This window comes from Antrostomus carolinensis, unplaced genomic scaffold (genome assembly GCF_000700745.2).
Source record: "Antrostomus carolinensis isolate BGI_N321 unplaced genomic scaffold, ASM70074v2 scaffold26091, whole genome shotgun sequence".
NCBI lineage: Eukaryota > Metazoa > Chordata > Aves > Caprimulgiformes > Caprimulgidae > Antrostomus > Antrostomus carolinensis.
The window spans coordinates 1-10,071 of record NW_010296629.1 but is presented as its reverse complement, the minus strand read 5'-3'; the positions used below and the strand labels follow the sequence as shown (position 1 = coordinate 10,071).

General features: G+C 36.6%; 1 protein-coding gene across 1 annotated transcript in view; it reads left to right on the top strand.

Annotated features, from left to right (window-relative positions):
• The window catches only part of ZCCHC4 (zinc finger CCHC-type containing 4), a gene marked incomplete at its 5' end in the record, with an annotated part of 12,235 nt that extends 2,909 nt beyond the window's left edge, over positions 1-9,326 (top strand). The window contains 10 exons of the mRNA XM_010178357.2: positions 1-228; positions 722-802; positions 1,114-1,186; positions 2,813-2,963; positions 3,490-3,590; positions 4,826-4,947; positions 5,554-5,629; positions 6,135-6,186; positions 6,988-7,132; positions 9,182-9,326. The exon at positions 1-228 is cut by the window's left edge and continues 42 nt beyond it. Coding sequence (XP_010176659.2) covers positions 1-228; positions 722-802; positions 1,114-1,186; positions 2,813-2,963; positions 3,490-3,590; positions 4,826-4,947; positions 5,554-5,629; positions 6,135-6,186; positions 6,988-7,132; positions 9,182-9,326 — 1,174 coding nt within the window. The remainder of the gene's footprint in view (positions 229-721; positions 803-1,113; positions 1,187-2,812; positions 2,964-3,489; positions 3,591-4,825; positions 4,948-5,553; positions 5,630-6,134; positions 6,187-6,987; positions 7,133-9,181) is intronic.
• Positions 9,327-10,071: the final 745 nt, after the last annotated feature.

The window sequence follows — 10,071 nt, the reverse complement described above, 5'->3', positions numbered from 1 at the left end:
GGAATGCCAGCAATTGCTGTTGCCTGCTGAATGGGAGAAACATTCGGATCACCAGTTCCTGTGTGATGTCTCCTCTGCCCAGTTAAAAAGTCCCAGTCAACTTCTGTATCCACTGGAGAATAAAAAAACAAATGCACAATATTTATTTGCAGACAGAAGTTGCCAGTTCCTGCCGAATCTAATTACTGATTTAGGATTCAGGCGAGTGCTCTCTGTTGGAACACCCAGGTATGTCAGTGAGAATTGTTACACTTTCAAATTATTTTACTATCTCAAAACTGTGCAGCTTACAAATTTATTTAAATAATCAAAGATTCTCCCATAAGAAGAGGTTCGCTGTGCTTTAATTGGTTGGTATTATCCAAGCATCTAATGAGGTCTTGCTTTGACCTCGTAAGATGTAGAAGACTGCAAATAACACACACACTTTAAATCTCCTGCTTTGTTTCTTACAGAAGTGACAGTGAGTTTCTTTGCTTATGTTTGGGGTTTTTTTGTTCATGGTGATACAGTAGGCTCAAGTGACTTTTCATCTTTTAAGACTAACATATTTTTCTAACTTTGAATATTAGCCAAATTAAATCATCCAAATTCAGATTAGTCCATTTTCTCTGTCTGTTTGGTTTTAGGTTTAGTAAAGTACCAGACAGTCTTGTCTTGCAAGATAATTTCTGAAGCCAATGATTATGTGTTAAATCTCTTTGCTCCAATTGCACTTCAGGCTTCATGAAATGATCCAGTCAAAAGCATCACAAGAAGAAGATTTCAGGGTTAGAAGCCTTCTGTTAGATATTGATTTCAGGTAGGTTTTGATCAATGTTTGTCTGAAGAGTATGTACGAAGATACATGTTCTTACTGCTTTAAAAGATAAATTGGTGTTTGTTTTCCCTTTCCTGTCTCTGCGTCTCTCTTCCTGCACACATATACAAGTGACATCGAGTTTGTGAGAAAAGCAGTTATACTTAATAATTCCCAGTATTGGTATGTGTAACTGGTAATCAGAACCCAAAGATGTTGTCTTTCTTACGGCCTTGTTTTCACTGGAAATGCCCCTTAGGGGCAGGCAAGAAGTTGTTTATATTTTTCTACTACTATTAAAACTTATTTTACAGGTATTCACAGTTTTACACAGAAGATGAATTCTGCCACTACAACATGTTTAATCATTATTTTTTTGGCGGAGAGGTAAGGCCAGGTATTTCTTGAGTGCTCTGTAAAGAAGTACATTTTGTTGATGCAGAATTTTGTAAGAAAGTCATGGCTAGTCTAGGAGAAAACTATAATGAAATAAAAATGGCCAACAGTACTGGAAATCAAATAATAACAATGCCTCCTCAGTAATTCTTTCCCACTTGATTCAAAGATAAAATTGCCTATTAAATTTAGGCCAAGTAATGTTACTTAGGCACCTTAACTGCTGCTTTTATTAAAATTACAATTTGGTGTGAGTTGTTACCTTATATAAGTTTAATTAGCCCTGTTCTTGTGTTATTGCAACAGAATTATCTGTTTTATTCCCAGCCTTTATAAGCTGGATGGATGCCATTGGACTTGTTCACTGGTACTTGAGGTGGGAGGGAAGAGGACGTGTTTCTGCTTTATTCTGGTCAAACAAGGTCAAAAGATTAACCTTGTTGTCATAAAATGAGGTTGAATTAATGTCATGGTTAAAAAAAATGCTGAATTTTTATTTCTTTTTAAATGTCACATTAAGTTCTTAATTTTGTTAGGAAACCTGCAGCTGCAGTAGGACATTTATTGTTGCTTTGTTCAGAGAATCACAGTGGAGTTCAATCCCAAAGGTTAATTTCAAACATTTATCCCAATATTATACTGACTCTGTCTTTGCTTTTGCTCTGCCATTATTAGTAAGCCACCACTGATTTGCATAAACGTGTTTATTGCAATACCTTTCATGCTGTGTAGATAATTTCCAGATTTTTTCCATTCTAAAGCCTAATTTTGAGTGGGATCTTGAAAATAAAAAGAATCATCTAGAGTGAAATGAGAGGCTGGTCTGAAGGCCTTGCCTTTGATTTTTTTTAATCTATTACTGTATTCGAGTTTTGTATTTTTCAATTAAAAAAAAAGACTCTTAATCTGCATTGGAAACACTGTAGTGTTGTTTTCAGGTTGTGAAAAGATGACACCTGTAATGACACTGTATTGCATTATATTCAAGGACTGAATTGTAGCGCTTTTCAATGTATTTTAGTGTTAAAAATCTGTTTTTTGAATGCAATAGGATCTAAGTAACAGATGAGAGAACACTGCAAGATGGCAGTGAATACATAGCTTTTTGCATTTCCTTTAATAACAGAGTCCAGGTTGGATTGCTAAAATTTGAACACTGTGTGTTTTTATAACCAGTATGGGTGAATCAGTTTTCAGTGGACTGAATTTTTTCCCATTACATTGATAATGCTTTACAGAATAAAACTAAAGTTAAAGGGCATGAATAAAATGTATTCTGAGCCTGAACTTTGCTTTCTGGCTATTAATAAGATCTTTTTTCCAAGTCGAATGTATTACCTTTAGAGAAAAGACTATCTTAGGAAGCCTGAACAGCACCTGCCCTTGATGCATTATCTCTAACTGAACAGGGGACTTCTGTTTCAGTGCTTCAAATCTAGTTAGTTTTTTGTTTGTTTTTTTTTTTTAAATGCTATACAAGAGGAAATTTACCTTGACAAGAGGAAATAACTTCCATCTTCATAGTTGAAACTTCTAAAGTAGTTGTTTTATTGCCAAAAACAGTATTTTTACAGTTCTTTAATCTTATTTCTGGAAATTAACCTCTGTTTCTCACAGGCTGCACATGAAACTTGTAGGAAATTCTTGAATCAAGACAATGATGAAAGAGTCATTATGGTAACCGATCCCCCATTTGGAGGTTTAGTGGAAGCACTGGCTTCTAGTTTTAAAAAACTGATGGCAATGTGGAAGGAGACAGGAAAAGAAGGTAAGTGTTACCACCAGATAGGTGGATTGAGCTGTAACATCACTGTAAGAAAATTTACCTATTTAAAAATCTGCGATTCTTGCTACTCAGGTGCATGTGAACACACGTTATAATTTCTAAAGATGAACTACCATATATCTAATTTACTGTCCTGATACTTTTAGTTTAATAATACCCAATTCTCCAAGTCTCTCTTAAAAATTTTTACAATTTTTTTACAAATCTACTTTGCAATTAAAATAGACTTTAAAGGTAGAGAAGAGTAAGATATCAAACCAGTACCATTCCTTACCAACTTAGGCAGGTGACAAGAGTTACTAATTAAATGGAGCTTACAGCTCTGCATATATAAAATATGCTAAAACTTTCTGTTGCCTAAAGGAACTAGTTTTTATGCCCATCTTGACATACATAGACAAGTTTATGTGTTCAGAACATTTACTGTAAATTTTTATTTACTGTAAATTTTTAAATTTAAATGTACCTTGTTTTTCTTTAATGTACATCTAAGTCTTTTCATTACTAGGACATAAGAACCAAGAGATGCCCGTGTTCTGGATATTTCCATACTTCTTTGAGTCTCGTATTCTTGAATTTTTCCCAAGCTTCAGTATGATGGATTACCAGGTATGACTGCACCAGTGAATCCAGTGAATTTCAGTTGTGTACCATGTGAACAGGAATACAAATGAAAGCAGATACAATGGTAGCACTTGTCTGTCGATCAGGCACCTTCTTGAATTTTAATTTTGACTGCATTGAAGGCACTGCAAACCCTGTCGTGCTCACTGTGTGAACCCCAGGTTCTGTATTTTTAATAGTCATACCCTTGATAATTTTGTCACACTCCTATGGTTTCTTATGTAGCTGTAACTCATCTGTCATCTGTCCTTTAACTCATTTATTCTGCCAGGTTTTCAGTGTGAGAAAATTTGCACTAAATTTGACAGGGGTGAGAGGTAACTTGAAGAAGTGTGTTTCATTTTTCCCAGATGTTGAAATGTCAGTAGCTTGGTGGGTAATGCCCAGCCCTGGTAAATAAATAAATAAATAAATAAATAAATAAATAAATAAATAAATATGTGGTATTTCATCTCCAATAGATGAAGTTGTTAGTAATAAAGCAATAATCTGGCATCAGCTTCTCCAATATTGTATCCATTCTGTAAGCTGTTTAAGAAAGTGTACATCAGTGACTTTTGAGAGATCAGTCGTGGGTATTCCTGTTTGCTGTTAAAGTTTTATTTTCTCATATAACAGCTCTGCATAAAGTTTGACAAGGGTGTTCCAGACAACATTATTTGTATCTTGTAGAATGGAAATTTGTGGAAGAAAATTGGCAACTTGTGCTAGGCTAGACTCTGCATTGCTGCTGGTGTTCAGAGATGAGAATTTTGGTAATAAGTCTCTGAAGGCAGTGCTGGGAAAAGCAGTGCTGATTGGATTTGCATCTTTGTAATTATTCTGAGAGAGGTTAAGATGCACATCAATTCTTCTACTGCCAGATAGACCAAATGATATAGTTCTATTTTTTTAATGGGTTGGTCTTTTGTAGAACAAACAACTGCAATGGAATCTCAGGTATCCCATGCAAAAGAGCAAAAACAGATTAGTAAAACAGGATTATTGTAGTGTTGGGAACTTAGTTTCCTGAGTCTGGCCTCATGTTATGGTTGCACAAATTTAAAAATAAACGAGACAAAATTCTTGCTGTGGAATTTGTAATCTAATTTGGGTTTAGAATCTTTTATATAAAAAAGAAAATTTCATAAGGCACATATAAAGATAATAATTATGTAAATACTTCTGCCTGTGTTTAGCATTCAATCTAAGACTGTTTTTCTATGGTTTTATTTTTCTAGGTTGACTATGATAATCATGCGCTTTATAAACATGGAAAGACAGGTCGTAGACAGTCCCCTGTCCGTATCTTCACGAACCTCACCCCAAGCACGATTGTACTTCCTGTAGAAGAGGGTTATAGGTAAGATGTGTTAACGCTCGAGTGACTGAGAGTGGTCTTATTCTTCACTAAGGCATAAAGTCGCTAAAGGACTTTGGGATGGCGCTGTTCAGTACTGTCATGCCTAACTTTTGGGTGCCAGGCTCAAGAGCACATTGCTCTATCTCATTCTAAGGTTGCATGTTCTGTAAACAATGTGTTGGAGAGCTGAGCACCTGAAAAGAGGTTTATATTTTCCAATGTGGATGATAGGGTTCCTCAGCCAGTCCATAGGAAATGTTGTGTACAGAGACAGATACTTACAGCTATCCCTTATAATCAGCTTGGTTGAGACAGTAGTTGGTAAAATGAACACTAAGAGAAGGATAAAGGAGTGGATTTGGTTTGATTTACTGCTGATAGTATTGCTAATTTGAGTTCAAGCACCTGAATTTTACTATATGGGTGTACTGTGTCTAAATGATTATGAGGCTCGGCCCGAGTGGTGATTTATGTATCAGAAACATAATCTTTAATTTAGCAAAGGGATTTTGCAATCTTTATATTTATTTTTGAGCTTGTATAAAATTCATTTATATTGCTTCATGAGCAATTAGTGGATCAGTACCTTTATAATTTTTTTTCCAGATTTTGCGCTATATGTCAGCGGTATGTTAGTTCTGGTAACCAGCACTGTGAGATATGCGATTCATGTACGTCAAAAGTAAGTATTTTGACATCTTTCTGGATGGCAGTTTTAGCAGGAGTCAAATAATAACTTCTGTAATATTTGCTCTGGTAAAAACCTATTTTGATACTGATTTCCTGGGCAAACCCCAAACAGTTCGGTTTCATAGACTTATTATTAACCTCACGGGACATTATTCATAACCTACTGGGAATTAATTTCTCTTTCCTCATTTCCTTTGTGTTAGAAAGAGGACAGGAAAAGTTGACTGCCTGCAGTTTACACTGTACTTTTTTTGTCAGTGGTCTGTGACACACACATTTCTTCTTGTGTTTTGGAAGTTGTAGAATTTGCTGATTTCAAAATGCAGCCATTTTGCTGTGGTTGTCAGATTCTTAAAACTGTTGGTTTAAGTTACAGTCCTTCCTACAGAGGAGCTTCTTCTGTAAATAATGGGGACCATACATCAGTAGTTCAGCTTTAAGACGGGATCCGTGTTTTTTTAAAACAAACCAACAATGCATTTATTCATCTTTCACAGGATGGCAGACGATGGAAACATTGCGCTCTTTGCAAAAAATGTGTAAAACCCTGTAAGTACAGAAAAATACTTTTCTAAATAAAAGTATGCTTAGTGTTTAATATAGTCCAAAGAAACAGAGATGATAAACCAGAGGAGAAAATATTCTGTAAAAGAAAGAACATAGAATCATTCAGAAGACAGAGTAAAGGAAAAAAATCTCAATTTCATGAGTTGCCATTCGATAATTTAGGTCTATGGACAGAGTAAAGGAAAAAAATCTCAATTTCATATGAGTTGCCATTCGATAATTTAGGTCTATTTGCACTGGGTGGAAAGTGGATAAATTCTTGTCAAGGAGTACTAAATTCCATTTATATTTGTTATGGGAAAACTTAAATATTTTTATTTGTTATATAAGTGTTTCCTGATCTTTTTAAACTTTTTCAGTAGAATTTCATAAACAAATAGGCAATTATTTGAGAGGGCATGATCAAATTATATTTCATACACAAATGCAGTTATAGCTGTGTTTAAATAGCTGAAGCAATCATTTTTGTTACTGATACAGAAATTGCAATTTATAAGTCCATTTTAACATCTGGACTATTTGTGGCGTTAAGATCACATACAGGATAATAGTTCTAATGGCAAAATAATTCAGTTATATTTAAATAGTTACATAATATACCTAATGAAGAGGTAACTGGCTGCCTTATGAAATGTGATAAGGGACGAGAAACTGACCACTTCCATCTTTGTAAAACTAAAACAAAATTTAAAAGCTGGTAATATAGCCAATATGTAAAGCTTAGTTTCAGAATGATGGTTCTAAACCTTTTCAAGCTCATAAATCCTGTTACTTATTTTGCAGCTTGGTTCCACTGTAACAGTTGCAACTGCTGCGCTCTTCAAAACCACACTTGTGAGAAGACTGGTGCTGGCTGTTACGTTTGTGGCAAGGCAGGTCACAAACGCAGTACCTGTCCCAGTCTCTCCAGCGCCAGAACAGCTTGCCAGTAAGTGTGATATTGCATTAGTATAATAAAAGATAGCATTCAGGTGAGATTAGATCTTACTTCATGCAAATTATTGAGAGATGATTTTTGGCTTTGGGTTGGTGCTGATGGCAGCTTTCACTGTTGTCCGCTTGCTGTGTTGCTGGGGAGTTTATACTGAAGGAGGATAACTGTGGCTTTTCTTTCAAAACTGATTTATATGGTTTATATGGATCCCAAATGTGGTGAATGGTGCATGGGGATAGCTCTGTCGAGAAGATTCAAGATTAAAGTAATGAAACTCTTTTATCCCCTTCAGATTCCTCCTGGAAGGGCATGAAAGAGTCACTACACTGTTTTTATTTTGTGGCATCTTTTTCTTTTTTTCTTCTGGTATTTCAGGCACTCTCTGTAGTACAGTCTAAATCTCCACCTTGTAAGTTCTGTATTAATGAGGGTCACATTAAGTACTTTTATTCTACCATATTTGTGTTTCTGTAACATACACAAGCACATGTATGTGTGAAAAGACAAAGTTGTATGTGATGGTCTTCAGTTGGAACTAACTGAAAAGAGGAAAGGGGATTTGCTAAGAGATGATCCAGCAGCTGGCTCAGTCACAGAATTGCCTAGATTGGAAAAGGCCTTTAAGATCATCGAGTCCAATCATTAACCTAAAACTGACAAGTCCCCAACTAAACCATGTCTCTAATCACTATATCTAGATGACTCTTAAATCCCTCCAGGGATGGGGACTCCACCACTGCCCTGGGCAACCCGTTCTAATGCTGATAACCCTCATATCCAATCTAAACTTCCCTTGGCACAACTTGAGGCCATTTCCTCCTGTCCTTTCACGTGTTACTTTGTTTAACAGACCGACCCCCACCTCTCTACACCCTCCTTTCAGGTAGTTGTAGAGAGCAATTGGGTCTCCCTTGAGCCTTCTTTTCTCCAGGCTCAACAACCCCAGTTCTTTCAGCTGGTTCTCATGAGACCTGTGCTCCAGATCCTTCACCAGCTTCGTTGCCCTTCTCTGGACACGCTCCAGCACCTCCGTGTCCTTGTAGTGAGGGGCCCAAAACTGAACACAGCACTCGAGGTGCGGGATAGTTGGCCTGCACTTTTGCAGCTTCCTCGCCAGAGTGCATGGGTTTGTGATTCTTGAATGGATGTAGCAGTGGAAATGCAAATCTCCCCTCCCAAAAATGTACCTCTGTTGTGTAGTGAGATTCAGATGGTTAACCTCTTAGATCAGCATCAAGAGATTCACCAGATGCCTGCTGGATGGTCAAGGACTACAGGCGTATTGCTTCGTGTCCTACTGTGACATTAATCTGAGTTTTGGTTATGGAGTATTAGAGCTAAAAGGTAGCAGTATTTCATTTTACACTTCTTTTTTAGAAATTCCCTCCCTTAATGTTTTTTTCTTTGCTTTGAAAAGTAAAAACCAGACTAAAAGAAATTAATGAAACTTCTGTCAAGTATATATTGCACTGGCATGGTTTAGTCCTTTCAGGCTATCAGTTAGTTCTTTTGCTGATTTATTGTGAACAATAACTTAGGTTTCTTTTTCTAATAAACACATCTGTATGTTGTATTTGTTGAAGTGATTCAGTATTTTGTGTTATGAAATACTTCCTTTACCGAGACAGAAAGCAATCCACTTGCTAGTTATGTTTGTCCTGTGTTATTTGCAGGAGTGTTCATAATGTTGTTAAACTTTATTTGTTCTAAGCCTTTTTATTATATATTCATGCATTATAGATTGGGCACGAAAGTCTGTATGTGCTTTTTTGTCCTTGGTGAGTGGCATTTCTTAAGTTTTCTACATCCATTTAAAGGTAAATGCTCAATAAGTACAAAAATGAAAAATAATGGCAGTAAAGTGGCCAAACAGTTATAGGAAGATTAAATGTCGTAACATTTTAAGATGGAATGTTCGTTGTGCTTTTTGTGACTACCTCTGAATTCGTCTACTTACATGGACAGATTATTTTAAATACCAGCAAATGTAGAACTACATTCTCCATTTTATTCTAATCTGTGTGTACCTTTTTTGCTTTACAGAGCTGACAAAAAGCAAAGGCAGAAAACTCTGAAGAGGGTAAAGAGGGGAATCTGTAAAAGATCAGCTATGAAGCGTGCCATATTCTCCAGGAAGAAAGTAAAAAATAAGAAAAAAAAAGATGTGACTTTGCTTGCTGACACATAGTTATTAATTTTTTTTTTCAGGGCCAGCCTTTGATTGCATTTACTAAAAATGTTAATATTGCCATCCAAAATAAAACCTGATTGAATTAAAACTGACAGTTCTTTTGTTTTAGGTTGTTACTGGCACACGCACAAAAGCGAACTGCACACTTATCGTGTGTTTGTGTAATGTGGGAATCTGTTGTGTTTAGGATGAGCTGTTTGTCTGCTTTAGTGGGGTTCTGAAGTCATGGGAGGAGCAGTGCTGAGAGGTGAGGTATTGGTGGGGGCTGTGGTTTTGTGGTAGGTATTGGGGGACTTGGGGCAAGGGAGGAAGTGAGGTTAGGTGATGGGTAGGCACAAAATCACAGGGATCCAGGCTCTGCTGGTTTCAATCCTCTCACAGTATGTGTTTTGGGATTTATTTATTTATTTTAATTTTCTCTCCAAATGGAAAAAAGCCCAAGAACAAAAAAATAAAGGTACTTTATAAGTTTAGTAAATGGAAAAAGGGACCTTGTAAGTATGTTTAAATTTCTATTTAAACTACTGCTATGAGTTAAATTAAAAAATCATTAGTTCTAATATTTTGGACTAGCACTGCTGACAAGAGTTGGGCTGTAAGGTAACAATGGGAACCGAGCATGGGTGCAGCCTGTCCGTGGGTGTGAGAGGAAGAGAACCGAGGTGCCTACGGCAGTGGGACGGGCTGACCTGTCTGTGGTGCTGGGCGGCAGCCGAAGCAGCGGCGCTTTGCGCAGCAGGGG